Source organism: Achroia grisella, unplaced genomic scaffold (assembly GCF_030625045.1).
Source record: "Achroia grisella isolate CSIRO2021 unplaced genomic scaffold, CSIRO_AGI_Agris_v1 utg149, whole genome shotgun sequence".
Classification (NCBI taxonomy): Eukaryota; Metazoa; Arthropoda; class Insecta; order Lepidoptera; family Pyralidae; genus Achroia; species Achroia grisella.
The window spans coordinates 5,032,044-5,058,417 of NW_026712644.1; the positions used below are offsets into that span (position 1 = coordinate 5,032,044).

A 26,374-nucleotide genomic window follows, 5' to 3' on the forward strand; every position below is an offset into this window, starting at 1 on the left:
GGCTTCAAAGTCTAAGTCATCATCATTAATTAGTGCTTCTTATGTACATAAGAAATAATAATAAAATGTGTAAATAAAATTGTCTCTATGATCACGGGACTAACGACGGCAATCTGCCACGGTAACGCCGATAGACCACCCCCCTCGGAAGGTAAGCATGTTGGTGGGGACGCGGGCAACGAACTCTGAAGCTCGCGTTTTGATTCGATTCCAGCTGCGTCACCCTCTATGTCAGGTTACTTTTCGTCAGGATATAGTCAACAATACAATATGTTATTTTATAAGAGTCATACACACTCGGTTGTCTGTCAGAATCGGTCGGAAATCGGTTTGGGTGTTTTCTATATATAATATTTACGAAAAAAATATATCTATGTACTTGTATCAGTTGTCTAGTACCCATAACACAATCTTTAGCTAGCTTAACTTGGGTCTAGATGGCGCTGTGTGAATTGTCTTAAAGAAATGCAATTTGACTGACCTGGAGCCAATCCTGCAGCTGCGTGGCGCTGTTCCCGAAGATCTGGTGTCCGACGGCGCTCTCCAGCCGGTTCCTTCTCTCGGCGGCTTGTGCCTGACACCTGTCCCACATCTGCTGTATCTCCCGCTGGCGACCTTCCACGTTGCTTCTCTCGTTAGGGTACTGCGACTTGACGCTGAAGACAAATGTTCATTCATTTATTATTATATATATATACTTTATTGCACTTTTATATACAAGTTTTGAATATATGTTATAAGTTTTGTTTGCAAACGGGACTTATCTCTAAAAGAGATCTCTTCCAGTCAACACAAAACAGCGTGACTCTGGATGTGGTGTGTGGGTCACAGGAGTGCAAATAATAAATTTAAGAAAAGATAATTATATTATATTATATATACTAAATCTGAAATTTATATAGCCTGGGTTATTCTGATGTATAAGTTCTATTATTGTGAAGTTTCTGTAAAATCCATGTTTTATGGGAATAGGTATAAAAATTTATAATAAGATACCAAAGGATATACTGGAATTACCCTTAAATAAATTCAAAACATCTGTTAAATCATATTTACTGAGCAAAGCCTACTCACTAAACGATTACTTGAACGACGAGTGTGCATGGCAATAGTTGTTCATGCACGGGATTTTCATTTAATGTTAGACATAGATACCTATATAAATATACATTGTAAATAAACTGACTTTTAAAAAAAAAGTAATTCAATTGAGTTTCTTGCCAGTTCATCTCAATTGGATCTATATACTGACCTGGACGGTAGGGAAACATTTAAAATTGTAATGTAAAAAATTTGACCTTCATAAGCGGCTAATATGTCCTGAAAAGATGTCTGTTTGTCCTTGTTATCTCTGAAACGGTTGGACCGATTTTGACGGGACATTAACTCGCAGATAGCTAACATAATATAAATTACACAGTACCTCTCACAATTCAGAAGGCTGCGTGTAAGAGAAGAAGACGTAAGTTTTTTTTATACTACTATGGCTAACAAGCATACGGCCCATCTGATGGTAAACGGTTAGCGTAGCCTATGGACGCCTGAGACAACAGGGGTGTCACGTGCGCGTTGTCAACCCTTAAGGTAAACGGTTACTGTAGCCTATGGACGCCTGAGACAACAGGGGTGTCACGTGCGCGTTGTCAACCCTTAAGGTAAACGGTTACTGTAGCCTATGGACGCCTGAGACAACAGGGGTGTCACGTGCTCCTTGTCGTCCCTTAAGGTAAACGGTTACTGTAGCCTATGGACGCCTGAGACAACAGGGGTGTCACGTGCGCGTTGTCAACCCTTAAGGTAAACGGTTACTGTAGCCTATGGACGCCTGAGACAACAGGGGTGTCACGTGCGCGTTGTCAACCCTTAAGGTAAACGGTTACTGTAGCCTATGGACGCCTGAGACAACAGGGGTGTCACGTGCGCGTTGTCAACCCTTAAGGTAAACGGTTACTGTAGCCTATGGACGCCTGAGACAACAGGGGTGTCACGTGCTCCTTGTCGTCCCTTAAGGTAAACGGTTACTGTAGCCTATGGACGCCTGAGACAACAGGGGTGTCACGTGCTCCTTGTCGTCCCTTAAGGTAAACGGTTACTGTAGCCTATGGACGCCTGAGACACCAGGGGTGTCACGTGCTCCTTGTCGTCCCTTAAGGTAAACGGTTACTGTAGCCTATGGACGCCTGAGACAACAGGGGTGTCACGTGCGCGTTGTCAACCCTTAAGGTAAACGGTTACTGTAGCCTATGGACGCCTGAGACAACAGGGGTGTCACGTGCGCTTTGTCAACCCTTAAGGTAAACGGTTACCGTAGCCTATGGGCGTCTGAGACAACAGGGGTGTCACGTGCTCGTTGTCGACCCTTAGGGCCTTATTACAAAAAGATAAACCTGTTTTAGCACTAGTAATAAACCATTCACCGATGTATTCCTTATTACAAAATGAAGTTTATCTCTAATTCTATGGTCTAAAGTTAGACCTGCGATGCCCCTAGTTTAACAGTGGTCTAAATGCAAAAAGTAAAACTCCATTTTAAAAATTGTATTGTAAGTTGTTGTTTTTCGAAAAATATTTTAACTAAATTTAAAATATATTAACTAAAAATATTTAAAGCAAATTTTACGATAATAAAAATATATAAAAGACGTTATTTGTTATTTTTTCACTCATTTGAGTTTGAAATAGTCACAATTCGAATAGATCCAATAAAAATATCCCGCCATTCCTTTTCTCCGTATAGGACTCCTACTTGTAATTTAAAACTGATTTTCAGCCTAATAGTACATTAACAAATATTATATATTAATGAAATAGTTATAATGAAGACATAGATAAATGGAAATAAATTTATTTTTAGTTCATACATTTTTATTTGAAGTAATATTATTTTTGATCTTTGCAGTTTTCTGGTAAAATGGAACGTAATTGTACGGTGACAGACATGGGTGACTGATTTCTGTATGGAATACATAATGAACGATTTAACTGTAGTACTAAGTAGTCCTCTGTTAGATCTGGATTCGTAATAATGTTAGGTTTATTCCAAGTATTAACTTTAGGAATGGTTTAAACCACGACCATTTAGACCACGTTTCGTCCGAGTTTTAACAGATTTTTTGTAATAAGACCCTTAATGTACCTATTGATTTAATTATGGGATAAAGGAAAACAAAACTGCCAGTCAATATTAATGTAGCACTATAGATATCTTAATGGGTTAGATATTAGACACCTAACGGCCTCGGTAGTCTAGCGGTTGAACACCGCTTGATTTCCAATGGTCATGGGTTCGATTCCTCGAACTACAAAGTCTTGTATTCGTGAGTATGATTGTTTGTATTGGTCTGGGTGTTTTCTATGTATATTATTGTATACAATTATTTAAAAATAAGTTGGTAATTGTTTAGTACCTATAACATAAGCTCTGCTCAGCTTCAGTTTCTCATATAACTAGTGGTCACCCAGTGTATGTGTGTCATAATTGTTTGTGGGTGTAATATTTTTTTTATTAATTTAATGTATTTTTATGCCTAAATCTGCACTCTTCTAAATCTATACTCTATACATATAAATAAAATTGGAATGTCTGTTTGTAATATTGAAATAACAATTTTTTACTACATGCATATGAATATAAATACGGTACATAAACCAAAATAACATTTTTTACAATTTTTATCTGTCTGTCTGTTTGTTCCGGTAAATCTCTGAAATGGATGGACCGATTTTGACGGGACTTTTATTGGCAGGTGACAGATATACCTGTCTGTTTGTTCCGGCTAATCTCCGATATGCCTGGTCCGATTTTGACGGGACTTTTTTTGGCAGATAGCAGATGTAATAAGGAGTAACTTAGGCTACTTTTATTTTAGAAAACAAGTTAGTTAGACGAAGACTCGACTGCAGATAGTAAACTATAAGTGTGCGAAATTTCATACTTCTCGGTTCATACAATTTTCTTAAAATGGGGTACTAAGAATTTGCTTCACGTATAAATAAACAGGTTACTTACGAATCGGCTAGCAGGTTCACCGTGTTGACCTTCTCCTTCAGCGGCTCCAGTTCTCTTTCCAGCTGCGCGTGCCGCCGCTGCAGCGCCCTCACCGTCCGAAGGTCTGCAGCTGGGTCTGTACTGGCTGCGAGCTGCTGTTCCTTCTCTGCCATCCAGTCGAGGGCCTCGTCGCAAGTACGACTGAAGAGTTCCACGCTGTGAAGAGAAAAGTCTGTATTTGAGTACAAAAAGTAATGTTGAGAAGTGCTATGAGATTTGTCGATGATCTCTCTCAAACGGTATCGAGCCACTTAGCTTGAGGCGAGACTTTGCATCGCTTTGTGTGTTCTACCGAATATACAAGGGACTGTGTTCTGAGGAATTTTTCGACATGATGCCTACGGCCACCTTTTACCATCACACCGCTCGCCATCAACAATTCATCACACGCTGCAATCTCGGTCTCGGACAGTGCGGTTTCAGAGGAGCTTCCTCCCGCGTACACTTACATTGTGGAATGAACTACCTGCCGAGGTTTTCTCGAGAGACTACAGCATGGGGTTTTCAAGAAGATTATATTAAGGTTTCTTAAGTCGCCAACGCGTGACACCCCTAGTGTTTCAGGCGTGCATAGGCTACGGTAACTGTTTGCCATCAGATGGGCCGTATGCTTGTTTGCCACCTATGTGGTATAAAAAACTTCTTATTCCATACAAAAGAGCGTTATGATCAAATTTGTATGAGTCCATATTTCTAGAGCAGTGATTCTTAATCTTTCTTTTTGTTGTGGCACACAAAGAAAAAGAGTGATTCTCAAACTTTTTTTTAGAAAATGATAGGTTTAAAAATTATTTATCTATGTAATTATAACATAACACAATATAATCACAGCTTTAAAAGTTCCAAAGCTATATCCGACCTCTATTCATTGCCTGATGATGCCTCGTTCAGACACGTGTCGCAATATGGGTGTAGACTTAATAACGGTCGGAATTTGATCACCAATAGTAGGTCTTAACGCTTCCAGTAGAAATGGTCAGGTTTCCACACTGAATATTTGTGGTCTCATGCTAATGTTCTGAATGTAGTCAATGAAAGATGAATCTCCAACTCTTGACCTGATTGAGGGTTGTTGATCTCCAACTCTTCATAATTCTTCTCAAACGAGGTCTGACCTCATTGCCTGATCTTAATCGAGATCTGATAGCTATTCTGAAGATGTCCCAACTTGAAGGAACCACCAGCTGCTGATAAATCCAGGGTTATCACAGTTTAAAAAAACTAACCTTGAGGCGCCTTCCAGGTTCTTTTCCTTCTGTTCTTTGAGCCGCAGGAGGCGGTCCCACTGTTGGCGTAACTGCTGCCTCCTGGCGGTAGCTTTGGCCGCTTGGCCATGTTTAGCCGCCACCAGCTCTTCGGCTGCAGCATCAATGTGTTCCAGACGTTTGGAGGCCGCAGATAGATCCGTCACGAATTTCTAAAGGAACAATATTATATTCAATATTAATTTATTCTGTGTCATTATATTCCAATACCTCCAAGATCATGTGTACAGAATTTCATGATGATCGGTTCAGCAGTTTTTGCGTGCAAGCGTAACAAACATACCTACTTACACATTTATAATATTAGTAAGCATATATTGTTTAGTATAGTTTAGTTATCTATACATATAAATAAAATTGGAGTGTCTGTTTGTAATATTGAAATAACCGTCTTTTACTACATGCATATAAGACGACTCACGACCATGGGAAATAAATTAGTTTGCGAAACAGCTAGACCACTGAGCATTGGGCAAAAATTGGCAATGGTGTTCATACAGCCAAGACACATTGTGGGGTTCTTTTTTGTTGAGATGTGTTAAATAATAATATGTATGTTTGCAGAATAATTGTATTGTCTCTTTTTATAATTTTCTTTTTACACTAATGTCAATCTATATTTGACAACCAAACTATTACTCGTAATATATTAAATAACAAATTAATAAGTAGGTCGTATATACTCGTAACAATTGTAGTAATTTTTAGCTTCTGGCAGTAGAAACCGATGTTAAAATTATTTATATTATGCAATATAGTGTTAGATATATCAACTCTATGTACTAGTAAAAGTATGTATTATACTAAAATAACAACTATATAACATTAATTTAACTATGTCTCTAACACAATTCATTTTAGCAATTAAAATACAACCAGCACATCCTGTGCTCAAACACTGAATGCCGCGGCTTACAAAAATCCTCCCTTTTATACAGAGAAGATATGAGTGGGGGTTATATGCAACTAGTTAACGATACCGAGTAATAATGAAACTACCTTCTTTTAATATAAAATATCAGATATCTCGAAAAAATCCATGTGAACCCTAACAATAGTAATATAATACAAAAGTCTTTCAAAATAACTATACATTTTAAGATAAATGTAATATAATCGCAACTAAAGTAACTGTCCACGCCTAAAATAGAGATAAGGTTGGCAACACTGAACGAGTGTTGTCTCTTTTCTGCATTGTTGTCATGTCTGTCTGTACAAACTCTATGAACAATAAACAATTTAAAAACTTGTAATTATTTTATATCAATGATCATTTGGCGACCGTAACAGTAACCAATCGATAACTTAATCCATTAATTTAATTAGTCTAGCCATTCAAAGAGGGAACGCTGCCAGTATCTCCGGAACTTTGCCTAAAGGGGTCCCCCCTTTTATAATATATTTTAGTTATTACATTATATTCTTTAAGCTTTTTAATTTTAGGTTCTTAGTTGTATAATTACGTTAAGTAAAAATTCATTATCGACTTAATCGATACTTTGATTCACTAATAAAAAAAAACCTATCACTTACTTAAGGAACTCCTAAATAGGGCGCACCTAAGATGGTGAAAACGGTTTGTACTTAAGTGTCTGATTTAGGTACCCATCCACCCACCCATCAAAAACATAAATGTGAAATGATAGCCAAGTTCTATATTATGATATATGCCTTGATTGTTAACTTCTACGACAAAAGAGGTGAGATCTAAATGGGTGCCAAGTTCAATGGTCTGTCCTGAAATGTATTTATAACAATATAAAATATCATTTCTTCTTATAACTTAGGATAATATACTGTAGCCTAAGTTCTAACTTGGCCAGTTCTGATATACCAATTATTACTTTCGATGGCTAGTTACTACTAATAATAAAATACGAACCCACAAGTGACAGGTTTAGAACTTGCGAAGTCTACAGTATATTTCGTTGAGTTATGAGGGAGTCAAAAGTGGCTCCAAATGGTTCGTGTAAAACTACACACGGTGCTGCTCGCCAGTTCTCATAATTGAACTTGGCTTTGACGCTCCCGCGTGTCTAGACCTAAGGGATATTACTTAAGGATACATTAGGACTTGTGTTAGGACTCACCTCATACTTCCTCTTAGCGGTATCGACGCTATCCTCCGCATCATCAGCTCGCAGCATCTTCTCCTTATCTCGCACCCACTTGTCGAAGTCATCGCACTCCGCAAAGAAGCTGTACAGCTTGATGGCGTCTTCGAGCTGAGCGCGCCGGTTGGCAGACAGGGAGAGCAGTTCATCTGGAAATCAGGACAATTTAAAATTAGTGAATATACAGATAAAACTAGCAGACCCGGCCACGCGTTGCTGTGGCTGAGATTCTTGAATAAAATAATATTGCGACTTGTATTTGTAAGCTGGATAGCTTACATCTCAATTTATAGTCGTAATATATATGCAACTTATAACTAATAATATATATGCAACTTGTAAGATAGGATATCTTACAAGTTGCATCAAAGTGCACGGCCACAGCAACGCGTGGCCGGATCTGCTAGTCTATATAAATAAAATTGGAGTGTCTGTATAGTATAGTTTAAATTTATTCAATATTAAAACATATATTCACCATAATCCTTCTGTATATCAGCCATTCTGGTGTCGACGCTGGCGGCGCGTTGTGGAGCGATGGTAGCCTTGGAGGCTCGCCTCGCCGTCGGTTTGGTCCGCTTGACGGGTACCACCTGCTTCACCAGCACTGTCTTCTTCACCCTCTGAATGGTCTTGACCTTCTCTGGACGCCGCACTTGCACCTGGTAAATGGTGTTCAATTGAGTGACGGTTTACCATCAGATTGGCCGTATGCTTGAGAGGTGACAAATGGCAAAAAATATGAGAAACTCAAGCCTGTGCTCATCGCTGTGAAATTCACATTTCATTTAAAAAATGTTCAGTAGTTTAGGCGTTCTCACGCGACAGACAGATAGTTACTTTCGCATTTGTAATATTAGTAAGAATTTGTATGGAGCTGATATGAGAATTAGTTTTCCTACATTCATTCTCATACTCTAAATTATCTATTTACCAAATTTAATTTCAATCAGTTCAGTAGTACAGGGGTTCTGCCGCGACAAACAGACAGACTGGCAGAGTTACTTTCACATTTTTAATATTAGTAATGAAATCTGCAGATTTTGCCAAACTGTAGAGGAAACGCTACTACACATCCTATGTGGTCGTAGCCCACTCATGGATAAACGAAATATCTCCTTTGGAAAGTTTACACTCTATCCTGTGGAAATAAAAACGATCGCTCCTAAGAATATCCTTCAATTCTTGTCCCTGACGGGTCTAGGTAGCGAACTTTGAAAAAGGGCGAGCACAATAGATCTATGTAGGTCGCAGTGCTACAGGTGCTACACATCTGACAATAGCCCAAACAATCCAATAATAAGAAAGAAACTGAAATACCATCCTGATCATCTGGATGAATGGCGGTCTTCCACAGTACGGTTTTCTAGAAACTTTGCCTCGCACAACCACATTGTGGAATCACCTTCCAGCAATGGTATTTCCGAACCGATACGATATTGAAACCTTCAAGAAAAGAGCTTATTCCTTTTTAAAAGGCCGACAACGTACTTGCAATTCCCCTGATATTGCGGGTGCTCATGGGCGGCGGTAATCACTTACCATCAGGTGAGCCGCATGCTCGTTTGTCTCCTGTGTTATAAAAAAAATTAAAAAAAAAAAGACATTATCATACCGGCACTAGTCTGGGTTCGATCTCGCGCACGTAGTTTGCGGGCACGAACCCGTCGGTGCGGTCTGCCTTCCTCACTGACCACCAGTCCGGGTTGGTTTTGTTTATGAGGAACATCACCTCTCCTTTCTGTATCGATATGCCTTGCCCCGTAAACGCGTAGAGAGCTTTGACCTGTGAATATATATAGACAGAATCTTAGCACAGACTTTCTCTGTAAAGATTAACACATTCAAAAGACCTAATATCGGCCTTCTCGACCAAATACTCCAATAGACAACTGCTATTGAGTAAAAACAACATATGCATGATGACTAGGGCCCTCACAGGACACTGCAAATTAAACAAGCATATGGCTAAACTAGGCCTCTGCACGACAAGTATCTGCAGATTCTGCCAAACTGAAGAGGTAACGCCGCTTCACATCCTATGTGGTTGTAGCCCACTCGTGCATAAACGAAATATCTCCTTTGGAAAGTTTACACTCTTTCCCGAGGAGATAAAAACGATCACTCCTAAGAATATCCTTCAATTCTTGTCCCTGACGGGTCTAGGAAGCGAACTCTGAAAAGGGCGAGCACAATAGATCTATGTAGGTCGCAGTGCTACAGGTGCTACACATCTGACAATAGCCCAAACAATCCAATAAAAAAAAAAAATTCTCTGTAAAACTTATATCTTTTTCAATCGATATTTCAATTCGTTTCCCTAAGGTCTTCTTTCCTTCTTTACACCATTCTTTTCCATCCGTCTACTCCAGAATATCTAAAAACTATTTTTTTATTTCACTCTGAATCCCCCGGTTCTGCTTTGCGTAGCACCAGAAGCCTTTGTCTGACGATCCCTGCTCACTCCTCTACATATTATTCCAACTCTTTCACTGTCCAAGCCATTCGCCTTTGGAACTCTCTACCACTCTCCATTCGATCCGCTCAATCTCATGCAATATTTAAAAATCGTCTAAGGTCTCATTATCTGTCCCTATAGCAATTTTTTTTTTCAATATTGAAATTAAAAATGAATCTGTATTATTGTAAACATGTACAACATTTATTTGAAAAGAATACGAGCTGAGTTTCTTGTCAGTTCTTCTCATCTCGAAATCATTCCGAACTGACGGTAGATTTGACATATCATAAGAGTCTGTAATAGACCTACAATATTAAAAAAATTTCATATATTACTATACTATACTTATGATGACCTCGGTGGTCTAACGGTCTAGGATACCGCTTTACGACCGATAGTCGCGGGTTCGATTCCTCGCACGGCACAAACATTTGTATTCATGAGTATGATTGTTTGTATCGATCTGGCTGTTTTCTATGTATAATATGTATATATTTTCAAAAAAAAATCTATGTATATGTATCAGTTATCTAGTACCTATAACACAAGCTTTAGCTAGCTTAACTTGGGTCTAGATGGCGCTGTGTGAATCGTCCTGAGATTATTATTATTATACTTATATGTTTTGATTTATATTTCAAACAGTTACCTGTGGTACACTCCTCTCCTCTGTGACAGTCCTGTGCTCCAGTCTCTCGACCGGCTCCTCTTCCCACACGTCGGTGGGCACCAGCCGAGACTCGTTCACCCATTCCTCTTCTTCCAGGTTCGAGGTCGCATCCACCTCCGTTGGTAGCTGTTCAAAACATTAAAAAATTATATTACAACCATATTTTAAAATTATTTAAAGATGTTGCCATTTAAAAAGCTTATTAAGCCATCTGGCCTTAAGTGCGCCTTGCATAAAATTTTGTGTGCATCATTACATTATATAAGTAAGTAAGTATAAAACAAATTCGCTGTCACTGTCTGTCTGTCCCTATGTATGCTTAAACCTTTAAAACTACGCAACGGATTTTGAAGCGGTTTTTTTAGTAGATAGAGTGATTCAAGAGGAAGAATAGAATAGAAAATCATTTATTCAAATAAACTTACATTGAAGCACTTTAGAATAGTCATTACATTTTTTTAATCTACCGCTCGTTTGGAAAGCTGTCTCATCACAAGAAGAACGAGCAAGAAACTTGCGTGTTGCTCTTTTAAATAATTTTATTATTACTTTACATTTTTAAGTTTAAGTATGTGAATACAAACCACCAATTAGCACTAATTCAATTAAATAGAAAAAATATTGAATATATAACCAACTGGTTAAACCCGTTCACGAGTATGACGGATGAGCCAGCCATCACTGCGCTCGACCATATTTTAGGGAGCCCACCACGCCGCCACAAGTCTGGACATTTTAGTGAGCATGACTACTCAAAACACTAGACCACGTCAAAGCTACTTACAATTGCCATCTGATAGTTTATATATATAATACATGTACACCCGTGCGAAGTTGGGGCGAGTAGCTAGTGTATTATATACACTAGCCTAGCAGTATAATTATTACACACAGTGAAAGTACTAGGACTACATAAATTCATAGGTTCAGTTTAATATATAATATAATAATACATGTATACCGACCCGTGCGAAGCCGGGGCGAATAGGTAGTAATAAAATATGTCATTCATAGTTATCAGAGCAGATCAGTCCCTACAAGCAACACCAGTTCACGAATACAACTGGGGAACCATATTGTACAGAGTTCTGTGACACCTCCCACATCTGCACCGCCTGTCTGGTCATTTTAGTGACCATAACTTTCTCATGACATTCGAAATTTAATAGCACATATTCTTCAAATTACTAGAAGTGAATTATATTTATTTCGTTTCGCATCTCGCTAACTAGATGTCGCTACTGTCAAATTGATACGCCCTAAAATTTCGCTGTAATTTATATCAAACCGTATCCCTATCTCCTGTAGTGCTCTTTGTATCCAGCATCTTGCACGAAAGCAAACCTTACAAGGCGACAGATTGTAGTTGGCAAGTTCTAGTCACATGTTCACAACCGTAATAAAGTAGAAGTATGCTTCTCGTCTCGCTAACTAGATGTCGCTACCGTCAAATTAAATGAGCTAAGGTTTCTCTTTAATTTGTTTCACATCTCGCTGACTAGATGTCGCTACTGTCAAATTAAAACGCGCTAAGTTTTCGTTTCTTCTCATCTCTCTAACTAGATGTCTCTATTATTGTATAATAGAAACGGATAAGGGTTTCATTTCAGTTTGATTCTAGAGTGCTTTCAATGAGTTAGGGTTTCTCATTGTTTCTTATCTCGTTGACTAGATGTCGCTACTGTCAAGTAAAGCGCGTTGTTTTCGTTACTTCTCATCTCTCTAACTATTATCTCGATACTAGATGTCTCTGTATTGTTAAATTGAAATGAGTTAGTTTCACTCTAGTTTGTTTCTCATCTCGCCAACTAGATGTCGCTAGGGTCAAATTAAAACGCGCTACGGTTTCGTCTTGGTCGCAGACATGTACTGCAGATTTGTTGTTCAGGACACGTGGGTGGCCTGAAGGAACACAGTGTCTCCGTATCCTATAATAATAGGATACGGAAGCCACCCATAAAAACTGAGACATGAAAATCGTTTCAAATGAATCGGTTATTCTATCATTGAGTAATAATCCGTTATTAGTCGTATGTATACAGTGGACCCCCGGTTATACGACAAACGTTTTGCAGGGCAGTGTCGGACCATCGTATTTGTCGGATATACTATGTATTGAAGAAACTGCTAGCTACAGCAACGCGTGGCAGAGTCTGTTAATTTAATATAAAGAATTTGAAGTTCATAAGTGGCAAAAATGTCTTACATGAATAAATTATTTTTAATTTGTATTTCGGAATGTCGCCGCTGTAGGCGCGGATGTCGTCGTGCAGGGCTCGCTGCCGTGCGAGTACACGGTACACAGTACACAGTACACACCTGCAGCTGGTGGATGCCGGCGGCCAGCAGGCGGGCCGCATGCGTGGACAGCGCCCGCAGCTCGCCGCTGTAGGCGCGGATGTCGTCGTGCAGGGCTCGCTGCCGTGCGAGTACACGGTACACAGTACACAGTACACACCTGCAGCTGGTGGATGCCGGCGGCCAGCAGGCGGGCCGCATGCGTGGACAGCGCCCGCAGCTCGCCGCTGTAGGCGCGGATGTCGTCGTGCAGGGCTCGCTGCCGTGCGAGTACACGGTACACAGTACACAGTACACACCTGCAGCTGGTGGATGCCGGCGGCCAGCAGGCGGGCCGCATGCGTGGACAGCGCCCGCAGCTCGCCGCTGTAGGCGCGGATGTCGTCGTGCAGGGCTCGCTGCCGTGCGAGTACACGGTACACAGTACACAGTACACACCTGCAGCTGGTGGATGCCGGCGGCCAGCAGGCGGGCCGCATGCGTGGACAGCGCCCGCAGCTCGCCGCTGTAGGCGCGGATGTCGTCGTGCAGGGCTCGCTGCCGTGCGAGTACACGGTACACAGTACACAGTACACACCTGCAGCTGGTGGATGCCGGCGGCCAGCAGGCGGGCCGCATGCGTGGACAGCGCCCGCAGCTCGCCGCTGTAGGCGCGGATGTCGTCGTGCAGGGCTCGCTGCCGGGCCAGCAGCGCGGCGGCGGCGGGGGCGTCCCGGCCGACGTCGTCGGTGGCCACCAGGGGTCGCTTCTCCTTCATCCACGACTCCGCTTCGTTGGCGTCGCCGTAGAACTGTAATCGTACCGTAAAATAATCTATACATATATGTAAATAAAATTGTAGTGTCCATTTGTAATATTGAAATAACCGTTTTTTACTACACGCATATGAATATAAATACGGTACATACACCAAAATAACATTTTTTACAAAATTTATCTGCCTGTCTTTTCGTTCCGGCGAATCTCTGAAATGGCTGGACGGATTTTGACGGGACTTTTATTGGCAGGTAGCTGATGTAATGAGGAGTAACTTAGGCTACTTTTATTTAAGAAAAATAAAGTTAAATTCCACGCGGAACAGAGCACAGCGGGAACAGTTATTCCCGTGACTTCGTCCGCGTGGAATTTAACTTTATTTTCGTACCATAAAATAACATTAACGAACCCGTCGTATCGAACTCACTATCCCGGTCTATGGCCCATCTATTGACCTGTCCTTTGTGCTCAACATCCTGCACAAAGAAAGATCTAGAAAATGCGACAGAATGCGCAAAAGTCGTGGCCACATTCTGTGGAAAATATATTTAGTTTTCATTGAAACGAAAGAAGTCCTTTCGTTTCAATGGCAATTAACAGATATATGACTTCCTCCTTCCTCTGATAGTACCCGAGCTAGGGTTTAATTTCGTCAAACATTTCCCGTTCAATCGATCCCCCGTCCAATTGAAAAGGGGATCGATATTACGACGGCCTGTGACGAGGTTTTTTTTTCCTCTGCTCCGAGTTAGGGTCTAATTTCGTCAAACATTTCCCTTTCAATCGATCCCCCGTCCAATTGAAAAGGGGATCGAAATTACGACGGCCCGTGACGAGGTTTTTTTCCTCTGCTCCGAGCTAGGGTCTAATTTCGTCAAACATTTCCCTTTCAATCGATCCCCCGTCCAATTGAAAAGGGGATCGATATTACGACGGCCTGTGACGAGGTTTTTTTTCCTCTGCTCCGAGCTAGGGTCTAATTTCGTCAAACATTTCCCCTTCAATCGATCCCCCGTCCAATTGAAAAGGGGATCGATATTACGACGGCCTGTGACGAGGTTTCTTTGCCTCTGCTCCGAGTTAGGGTCCAATTTCATCAAACATTTCCCCTTCAATCGATCCCCCGTCCAATTGAAAAGGGGATCGATATTACGACGGCCTGTGACGAGGTTTTTTTCCTCTGCTCCGAGCTAGGGTCTAATTTCGTCAAACATTTCCCGTTCAATCGATCCCTGTCCAATTGAAACGGGGATCGAAATTACAACAGCATGAGCCGTGGTTTTTTTTATTGGGGATGATAATGAAATGGTGCACCCGCCAGCGCTAACAGTATACGCTGGCGGGGCAACAGTGGAGGATGATGGGATGAGCACGAGGTCAGGTCAGTTAGCCCATCGTGATAAATTCACCGGGAATTTATCATGTCCGTAGTGTTTAGGCGGCGGTTACCATCCACCACTTACCATCTAGGCAAAAAATAATCATATTCTCATACATCAATATTATAATGAAAGTACCAAGACAATATGAACTTGTAGATAGTTTGATTTGATAGGAAATTATCGAGTTTTATCACAGGCGTCACATGATAACGTGATATCCGTAGTAGGGCACCAGTGGAGGATGATAAGATGAGCATGAGGTCAAGTCAGATTCACCTACAATTTATCACGAAGGTTTCCAGAAGGAACCGCTTGGAGGGCGACCTAATATAGTACATTGCTGGCAATGGGAACCACTAGTTACCAATTTTAACAACCCCCTTGCCCCCTTGAGCCGAGGTTCGAACCCCCATCGGTGCCCTCAGACAAAAGCTTTAGAACAGTTCGAAAAACTACCGTCGTATATAAACGACACTTTACAGAAGCCTGGACGTATACTTTAAACTGCAACACTCCAGTGAAAGTACCAGGATAACATAAAGGTATAGGAAGTATAAAGATTGAAGTTAGAACATAAACACCTTCCGAGTAGTCGTGATCAGATTTCTGCACTCGTCCCCTATCGTCCGGTGAAGCTGTAAAGGCCAGCTGCGGCCAACAGCATTAGAGTAGTCCGAAAAAAGCACCGTCATATATAGACGACACTTTGCATAAGGCTGGACGTATACTTTTGCATAAGGCTGGACGTATACTTTGCATAAGGCTGGACGTATACTTTGCATAAGGCTGGACGTATACTTTAATCTTCAACACTCCAGTGAAAGTACCAGGATAACATAAAGGTATAGGAAGTATAAAGATTGAGGTTGCAATATAAGCACCTCACGAGTCGTGACCAGATTTCCGCTCCATAAGTCCTTCCTTTGGTTTGGAGTGTCATCTGCACTCGACCCTACTGTCCGATGACGCTGTAAAGGCCAGCTGCGGCCAACAGCATTAGAGTAGTCCGAAAAAAAAATCCTCTCAGCCGAAAATTGTTAAAATATTTTTGCAGTCTGTTTGAACAATTTCTAAGGAGTAATTTACCTGGTGAGCTTCGGCAGCGTCTGCCAGCTGCTTCTCCCTGGCGGCTGCTAGCTCCCTCAGAGCCTCCCACTGCTGGTTCAGGGACGAGAGCCGGCGCTCTATCTCTGCACTCTTCGGATGCTTTGCGTCTATCAAGCTGGAAGACATTTTTTTTTATAATATTTCTTTAAAATAACATACTTTACTACAATATTTATTTAAATATCTAATTAATTTACTTTCTGTATATTAAATAATCTATGTGAGTATCTGTGATTGTAATGATGAAGATCATGACGCTGATGACTATATCAACATGGTGATAATTATGATGATGACTATCATCAACATGGTGCTAATTATGATGATCATAATCATCAACATGGTACTAATTATGATGATCATAATCATCAACATGGTACTAATTATGATGATCATAATCATCAACATAGTGCTAATTATCATATTATAATTATAATGATGATCATAGTCGTTATCATAGTGATAATGCAGATGATGATCAAGATAACGATGTCGTACCTGTGTCCCTTGGCCCTGTGCCGCTGCGAGACGTGGTCGCGGGCCTTCAGCTCGTGCAGCAGCGCTGTATGCTTCTGACGCAGAGCCATCACTCCGCGCAGATCCTTGGCCGCCACGTCTGCGCGGCATATACGCTGCTTCTCCGTCACCCAACCTGTAGGGACAGATATATAAATCATCTTGACATAGTATAAAATGAACATTCCGCTGTATGTTCGCTTAGATCTTTTAAACTACGCAACGGATTTTAATGCAGTTTTGAGCAATAAATAGTGATTCAAGAGGAAAGTTTATATGTATAATACATGTATATCCGTGCGAAGCCGGGGTGAGTATTTTTTTTTATTGGTGGATTTGTGTTATTGTCAGGTGCATGGACCTGTAGCACTGAGATCTACATAGATCTATTGTGCTCGCAATTTTTCAGAGTTCTCTACCTAGACCCGTCAGGGACAAGAATAGAAGCATATTCTTAGGAGAGACGGGGCTGGTATCTAGTCTATTTATCTATATCTATATATCTATATATATCTATATATCTATATATATCTATATATATATACATATAAATAAAATTAGAGTGTCTGTTTGTAATACTGAAATAACAGTTTTTTACGTTTTTTACGTTTATACGGTAAACACACCAAATTAAGATTTTTTACATTTTTTGTCTGTCTATTTGTTCCGGCTAATCTCGGAGATGGCTGGACGGATTTTGATGGAACTTTTTTGGCAGGTAGCTGATGTAATAAGAAGTAACTTAGGCTACTTTTATTTTAGAAAATGAAAGTTAAATTCCACGCGGACGAAGTCGCGGGTAACAGCTACTTAACAATAAGAATACATTAATACCATTATAATTAAATAAAACATCAATGAAACCCTACCTTCTTCCTCGTCATGATCCTCTAGGAACTGATAGAGGTTCCTAGCATCTTCTAGTCTTGCTTTGCGATCCTTGGCAGCGGCCAGAAGACTGTAACAATCATATAGTTTAGTTAGTAAGAAGTTAAACACAATAATCCAATAGAGTGCGGTAGGCTGTTGACTACTTGGAGTTCATGTTCTCCTGGTACTTTCACTGTAATATCGGTAATAGGAGACAACTTCACGACTATTATCTTTGATGGGGTAGTCAGAGGGATCATCAACAGTCCATGTTGTGGTGAACAACACTTGACATGTTCACATTTCGCTACACAAACACTAAGTGGGCTCGAACCTACTTGCGAGTCATGTTCTCCTGGTACTTTAGCTGAAGTATCGGTAACAATAAGATAACTTCACGACCGTTACCTTTGATGGGGTAATCAGAGTCATCGTCAACTGTCGATGTTGGGAACCCAACACTTGATATATCCACATTTCCCTTGGTATAATATAAATAATAAAAACATTAATTCAACAGAATAGACTCTGGACTACTAGCGAATCATGTTCTCCTGGTACTTTCACTGTAGTATCGGTAATAATAATAACTTCACGACTATTATCTTTTATAGCGTAGTCAGAGAGATCATCAACAGTCCATGTTGTGGTAAACAACACTTGACATGTCCACATTTCGCTCGATATCTTTTTTATTACAATGTTTAATGGTAAAATCGTTTAACTTATCCACATCTGAACCCGCAAACATTATTTTGACATATAAATTAAAATAGCTATTAAAAAATAGGGGTTGATGGGAGAAGGGTGAAAATTTAGGGTTGTATGTATTTTTTAATGCCACATTCTGTTAGGGATGGACAACACCTATCACTTAGAGGTAGCCAATTCTCAGTACATACTTATTTTAAGAAAATTTGGAACATTAATAACCTGAATTCAAAAAATAAATAAATTAAGGGATTCGACCTTCGGATGGCTAGTGTACACCGCCTTACGTCCGATGGTCACGGGTTCGATTCCTCGCATGGCACAAACATTTGTATTCATGAATATGATTGTTTGTATCGGCCTGGGTGTTTTCTATATATTGTTAGAATTCACATCATTATTGTAGAAAAAAAACGATATTTTAAAAATATATTAAAAGAAGGTAGTTTGTTTTTAGTACTAATGAAGTACCCAATGTAAGGATTATTACGAATATTGTAAATAGCGCCATCTAGTATTTATAGACCGACCTACTACACTGACTTTGGTCTATAAATACGGAGGTCGGTAGTTGAATAATCCTCTTTCGTTGCGTGAGTCGCGGCATTCAGTCGACGAGCGCAGAGCGTGCCGGTTGTGTTTTGGATACTAAAGTGAATTGTATTAGAAATGGGTTTATCTCGGTCTTAGTTGGGCCTGGGGGGAAGCTGCAAGTAGTGAAGGTGAGTGTTAATGCATTCTAAAAGGGCCTTATAAACCTACACCCGTGTCACAAGTCACGGGCGCTACTTGGGGTTTCCCTTGCGGTAGCCGGCTTCAAAGCCTCAGTCGTTCATCATAATTAGTGCTTCTTACAATATAATATGTATGTATTTACAAAAAAAATCGATGTATTTGTATCAGTTGTCTAGTACCCATAACACAAGTTTTAGCTAGCTTAACTTGGGACTAGATGGCGTTGTGAGAATTGTCCTGAGATTATGTGTTAGGTACCTGTCGTAAGCATCTTCGAGTTGCGACAGTTGCTGTGTGAGCTGCTGCTTGGGTTGAGGGGGACCTTCGGCGGCGGCCCCCTGCCGGACAAGTCTGCGGATGCTCTCGTCCAGGGCTCCGAGCTGCAGCTCCTGGAGCGCGTGAGCTTGCAGCAGCCGCTCCACGTCTACTAGGTGACGACCCACTTCCTCCGATTGGAACTGCGCCTGGAAAAGCATTTTAGGGTTAAGGTTTGAGGTTAAGGGGCTGATAGTATACCTGATGGTAACCATGGTAAATTTATTTACTTGTTATAGGTAAACCAGGGTAACGCAATATGTTTTGATGTTTTAAGTTAGTATGTTAATTTGCTACTCATACGTGTACTCAAATATAAGACAATACTTATCTATACATGTAAATAAATTTGGATTGCATGTTTGTAATATTGAAATAACCTTTTCTTACTACATGCATATGAATATAAATACGGCATACACCAAAATAACATTTTTACAATCTTTGTCTGTCTGTCTGCTTGTTCCGGACTTTTTATGGCAGGTAGCTGATGTAATAAGAAGTAAAATAGGCTACTTTTATTTTAGAAAATGAAAGTTAAATTCCACGCGGACGAAGTCGCGGGTACAGCTAATCTATATATATATAACTCAAAGGTGACTGACATAGTGATCTATAAACGCACAGCCTAAACCACTGGACGGATCGGATTGAAATTTGGCATGCAGGTAGATGTTATGACGTAGGCATCCACTAAGAAAGGATTCTGATTAATTTCACCCCTAATGGGATAAATTAATGCGAGCGAAGCCGCGGGCAAAAGCTAGTTTTACATAAGAATGCATGCGGCAATCAATACAAAAAACCGTTATGCTTTCATATTTCTAAAATAATTAAATTAAGAAAGCAATAAAATAAATAAAATATAACGGGTCGGCAACGCGCACGTGACACCCCTGGTGTTTCAGGCGTCATAGGCTACGGTAGCCATTTACCATAAGATGGGCCGTATGCTTGTTTGCCATCAGCGCAGTACAAAAAAAAAGTTTTGTATATTGATAAGGGGCCGTTCAAGTATTACGTAAGCACTATAGGGGGGCGGGGGGGGTCTTTTCTTTGCTTATTTTGGATGACATGGGGGTGGGGGAGTCTGTATGATGATTACGTCATCGGTCGTATTTACTTTTTTACACGAATGGCAACCCTCACATTGTCTTTGCTAAAAAAACAATACATTAATTGAGAGATGTTTACGTAAGCATGGGTGGAGGGGGTAGGAGCTTTGCTTACTTTTGCTGACAACGGGGGATGGGGGGTAAATAATTGTGATAAATCTGCTTACGTAATACTTGCAACAGCCCCTAAACAATCTACATACCTTCATTTCCATAAGCGTCTGCCCTACTGTATCAGCTTCTCGTAACAACGCCATCAAATGCGCCAGCCTCGCCAGCGAGGTCCGGTGCCTCTCCAGCAGTTCCAGCAGCTCGCGCCAGCGCTGCAGCACCGCCTGCTCCGTGCGGGAGACAGCCTCAGCGCCGTGGTAGTTCTCGCGGACCAGTTCCGCTGCCATCGCTGACAGGTCGTCGAAGCGCTCCGTCCTGGAATTGTTTTTTTTTATTATTGGAATGATGTATGATGATGATGTATGATGGTACTTGATAATTTTTCTATCACATTTTATACTTGACTATCTAGTAGTTCATGTTGTCCTGGTACTTTGACTGTAGTATCGGAGTACCTTTCCTACTTTGTACAACGAAGATGCTACCATTTACCATCAAACATCCTACCTGACGGTAAGTGGTAACCGTCGTCTATATACATGAACAGCACTATATCACGTTATCATGTTACGTACATAGTATTCACATGTTGCTATTGTATTTTTCGTCCTCTGTAATTTCTCTATCAGATCTTATGCTTCAGACTATCTAGTAGTTCATGTTGTCCTGGTACTTTGACTGTAGTATCAGAGTACATTTCCTACTTTGTACAACGAAGATGCTATCATTTACCATCAAACATCCTGCCTGATGGTAAGTGGTCGCGATATCCTATATACATGACCAGCTACATCACGTTATCATATAACACTCGTCACGGCTTCACACCCTATAACTTCACCATCACATTTTGTGCTTCAGACTATCTAGTAGTTCATGTTATTCTGGTACTTTGACTGTAGTATCACAGTATATTTTCTACTTTATACAACGAAGCTTACCATCAAACATCCCACCTGATGGTAAGTGGTAACCGTCGTCTATATACATAAACAGCTACATCACGTTATCATGTTACAAACATAGCATTCATTTTGCTATTCCGCACTTCTAAGATGCTTTCGTTCCCTGCAATTTCACTATTGTGTTACTTCAGACTATCTAGTAGTTCATGTTGTCCTGGTACTTTGACTGTAGTATCGCAGTACATTTCCTACTTTGTATAACGAAGATGCTATCATTTACCATCAAACATCCTGCGTGATGGTAAATGGTAACCGTCGCCTATATACATGAACAGTACCACAGACATCACGTTATCATGTGACGCCCGTGATATTCCTATCTTGCTATCACGGAGTTCTAAGTTTTGTTACGATATCGTCCCTTGTAATTTCACCATCACATTTTATGATTCAGACTACCTAGTAGTTCATGTTGTCCTGGTACTTTGACTGTAGTATCGCTGTACATTTCCTACTTTTTACGAGGATTGCCATCAAGCATACATCCTGCCTGATGGAGCGTCATCTGCAGTGCCCCTTATCGTTCGGTGAAGCTGTATAGGTCAGCCCGTCCCAAAATATTTGAAAAATTCGAAAAAATTCTGCTTTATGAAATTCAGGTGATAAAAAAAATGGTATACATTACCTGGCGAGGATGTCTGCAGATATAGCCTCGTGCTTCTTTACTGTGGCGTCCACCTGCGCCAGGTTGGACCCGTAACGAGGGTCTGACAGCACCAGCACCATCTCCTTCAGGTAACCTTTCCTCAGCACCGACTGTCAATGGCAATTAGAATGTCATCTATACATATAAAATTGGAGTGTCTGTTTGTAATATTGCAATAACCGTTTTTTACTACATGCATATGAATATAAATACGGTACATACACCAAAATAACATTTTTTACAATTTTTGTCTGTCTGTCTGTTCCGGTTAATCTCTGAAATGGCTGAACCGATTTTAACGGAACTTTTTTTGGCAGGTAGCTGATGTAATATGGAGTAACTTATACTTTAGAAAAATAAAGTTAAATTCCACGCGGACGAAGTCGTGCTACTAAAAACATCAACACATAAACCTCGACGACCTCGGTGGTCTAGCGGTCTAGCACACCGCTTTACTTCCAATGGTCGCGGGTTCAATTCCTCGCACGACACAAACATTTGTATTTATGAGTATGATTGTTTGTATCCGTCTGGATGTTTTCTATGTATATTATGTATTTACAAAAAAAATCTATGTATATGTATCAGCTATCTAGTACCTATAACACAAGCTTTAGCTAGCTTAACTTGGGTCTAGATGGCGCTGTGTGAATTGTCCTGAGATTATGTATGTAAACTGATATTTCAGTTGTCTAGTACCCATAGCTTAGGACTAGATGGCGCTGTGTGAATGGTAATAAAATCAAAGGTAAAGGTGACCCACCCCTAAAATATTTTACCAATTTTTTTTATTTTTAAATTGCCAACCCAAATTTTCACCCTTCTACCACCAACCCCAATTTTAGCAATATTGATAGTAAAGTGGCATTACAATGTTTGCTGGGACAATTAGAAAATCTTATTAATATGGGAAGGCCTCCAGCAAGGTGGACCGACGATCTGGTCAAGATCGCGGGAAGGCATTGGATGCGAGCAGCGCAGGACCGATCGTCGTGGAGATCTTTGGGGGAGGCCTATGTCCAGCAGTGGACGTCTTGCGGGCTGCGATGATGATGATGATGATGATGATGATTATAAGCGCTAAAGTTTGTAAGTATGGATGTTTGTTACTCGTTCACGCAAAAACTACTTAACAACTTTGATGATACTTTACAATAATCTATATATATATAACTCAAAGGTGACTGACATAGTGATCTATCAACGCACAGCCCAAACCACTGGACGGATCGGGCTGAAATTTGGCATGCAGGTAGATGTTATGACGTAGGCATCTGCTAAGAAAGGAATTTGATTAATTTTACCCCCAAGGGGATAAAATAGGGGATGAAAGTTTGTATGAAACTTTGTCAATTTTAAACCGATCGGGCTGAGACTTTGCATGCATAAAGCTACTATGACGTAGGCATCCCCTAAGAAAAGATTTTGATAAATTCCACCCCTAGGGAGATAAATTAACGCGAGCGCAGCCGGGGGCAAAAACTAGTTATATATATATATATACATACCTTGGTATTAAATTTGTAGTTGAGTTGTTCAAGCCTTTGTTGCCGCAGCAGTTCCGTACGTAGCGCCAGCTCACGCGCGTGCTCCGCCTATGGACAGACAAACGGGCGTTATTTTTATTAGTGTTACCACCGCCAATGAGCTCCAGCGACACCAGAAATAGAAATAGAAGTAGAAGTAGAAGTAGAATTAGAAATAGAAATAATCTTTATTCAAATAAACTCATTACAAGCAACTTTTGAATAGTCATATTTTGATTCTACCACTCATTTGGAACGCAGACTCATCACAAGAAGAATGAGAGCAAGAAACTTGTGTGTTGCTCTTTTTAATAGATGTTTTTTTTATATAAATAATTACAGTATAACAAGTAAGAGGCATGCGATAATCAACATAGAAGTCGCTACGCACTCATTATTAGTGTAATCAGATAATATTGTCAGTGCTATAGATTTAAAGTTTTTCTATAAAAACATCATTATGTTTAACGAACTCTTCAATTTTATAGTAAGCTTTTTTTGCAAAGGAACTGTTTTATTTGACATTTAAATCTTTTTTCTGGCAGATTTATAACAGACTCTGGTATTTTATTGTAAAACCTTACGCAATTGCCATAAAACGAGTTATTAACTTTAGCCAAACGACATTTAGGTAAAATCAGTTTGTTATTGTTACGTAAGCTTTTATTAGTGGAATCACTAACTCTTTTGAAACTGAGAGCAATTGCAAATGCGTTGCCGGCCTGTTAAGAAGGAATAAGCTCTTTGAAGGTTTCTATATAGTATTGGTGATTCCACAATGTGATTGTACATTTGCTGGATTAGCTAGTATCTTTACACAGTATAAAACTGTGCCTACACTTGTAATATTTCTGTCGACACTTGAGATCCTTCCATTAGATTACGTCTCCAGTAACATAGATTTAAGTTACGTGTAAAATCAGTCTACGTCCCGACTCCGCGTCGACTGTACGCGTTATTAAAAAACCTGTAGCACACTACCAATAAACTTAATAATGTCTAATAAATAGTACAATCATTTTACCGGAATACTCACTACCTATATACTACAATAATTTTATTTTCTCATTGCTTTCTTGATTTAATTGATTGATTTTAGAAATATGAAAGCGTAGCGGTTTTTGTATTAATTGCCGCATGCATTCTTATGTAAAATGTGAATACTATAACTATCAGATGGCAATTGTGAGCAGCTTTGACGTGGTCTAGTGTTTTGAGTAGTCATGCTCACTAAAATGTCCAGACTTGTGGCGGCGTGGTGGGCCGGGTCATTGGGCTCCTTAAAATATGGTCGAGCGCAGTGATGGCTGGCTCATCCGTCATACTCGTGAACGGGTGCTGCTTGTAGGGACTGGTCTGCTCTAATCACTATGACTGATTTCCTCTTATTAATTGTTTAACCAGTTGGTTATGTATTCAATATTTTTTCTTTTTGAGTATTTAATTGAATTAGTGCTAATTGGTGGTTTGTATTCACACACTTAAACTTAAAAATGTAAAGTAATAATAAAATTATTTAAAAGAGCAACACGCAAGTTTCTTGCTCGTTCTTCTTGTGATGAGACAGCTTTCCGAACGAGCGGTAGATTAAAAAAAAATGTAATGACTATTCAAAAGTGCTTCAATGTAAGTTTATTTGAATAAATGATTTTCTATTCTATTCTATTCTATTCAATAAATAATATATACATGCTACAGTGATGAGGATACCACCGCGCTACAAAACATACTTCGCCGCTGTCTCTTCCCTTTTTTTAATTACGCAACGGATTTTTAATACAGTTTCCAACAATAGATAGAGTGATTCAAGAGGAAGGTTTATATATATAATATATGCGTATTATAGTATAGAACAAGTTCAGAAATTCAAAGATTTGTAACGCATCCATGAGTCGCTAGTCTAAATATAATTCAAAGCTGACTGACATAGTGATCTATCAACGCACAGCCCATACCACTGGACGGATCGGGCTGAAATTTGGCATGCAGGTAGATGTTATGACGTAGGCATCCGCTAAGAAAGGATTTTGATTAATTCTACCCCCAAGGGTATAAAATAGGGGATGAAAATTTGTCAATTTTACACCCATCGGGCTGAGACTTTGCATGCATAAAGTTCCTATGACGTAGGCATACCCTAAGAAAGGATTTTGATAAATTCCACCCCTAAGGGGATAAATTAACGTGAGCGAAGCCGCTGGCAAAAGCTAGTATACATATAAAATTCAGACCTACTACACAATACTATATGATGAAGTAGAATTCATCACTCAATTATGAATATTCCTAAGTAAAAATGTCCTGTAGCATCATCTGCTTCTTCTTTATCCCATTTATTTGTGGTCGTAATGTTTTTCTCTTCCATTCATCTCTGTTCGCAGTCATCTCGTTATTCACTCCCTTTCTTATCATATCATATTTCACACAGTCCATCCATCTCTTCGGCCTGCCTCTGCCTTTATAACCATCCACATTCATATGTAACACCTTCTTTAAAATATTATCTTAAATCTTACGCATTACATGCCCACACAACGACAGTCTACCAACACTTAAAAAATTACATAGTAGTTTACCTGTTCCAGCTGCTGCCAGGCCCTCTCTAGGTCCTGGGGCAGCTGTCCCTCGAGCGGCGCCCACGCTTCCCCGATGAGGCTCTTCTGCATCGTGTTGATATGGAAGTATAGGGCTTCGATCTCTGAACGCTCCTTGTATCTGGAAAAAGAAATCAATATATTTTTATTCAACTTAAGAGCGGACTAA

General features: G+C 40.1%; 1 protein-coding gene across 1 annotated transcript in view; it reads right to left on the reverse strand.

Moving 5' to 3' along the window:
- The window catches only part of LOC131840784 (spectrin alpha chain, non-erythrocytic 1), a 119,132-nt gene that overhangs the window by 81,042 nt on the left and 11,716 nt on the right, over window positions 1–26,374 (reverse strand). Inside the window, exons 9-24 of the mRNA XM_059188983.1 lie at window positions 26,188–26,326; window positions 23,594–23,680; window positions 22,065–22,195; window positions 20,567–20,789; window positions 19,192–19,397; window positions 17,487–17,575; window positions 16,600–16,753; window positions 16,081–16,216; window positions 13,434–13,646; window positions 10,538–10,684; window positions 9,043–9,213; window positions 7,906–8,089; window positions 7,404–7,576; window positions 5,275–5,465; window positions 4,010–4,204; window positions 482–656 (exon numbers count right to left, since the gene is read on the reverse strand). Coding sequence (XP_059044966.1) covers window positions 482–656; window positions 4,010–4,204; window positions 5,275–5,465; window positions 7,404–7,576; window positions 7,906–8,089; window positions 9,043–9,213; window positions 10,538–10,684; window positions 13,434–13,646; window positions 16,081–16,216; window positions 16,600–16,753; window positions 17,487–17,575; window positions 19,192–19,397; window positions 20,567–20,789; window positions 22,065–22,195; window positions 23,594–23,680; window positions 26,188–26,326 — 2,614 coding nt within the window. The remainder of the gene's footprint in view (window positions 1–481; window positions 657–4,009; window positions 4,205–5,274; window positions 5,466–7,403; window positions 7,577–7,905; window positions 8,090–9,042; window positions 9,214–10,537; window positions 10,685–13,433; window positions 13,647–16,080; window positions 16,217–16,599; window positions 16,754–17,486; window positions 17,576–19,191; window positions 19,398–20,566; window positions 20,790–22,064; window positions 22,196–23,593; window positions 23,681–26,187; window positions 26,327–26,374) is intronic.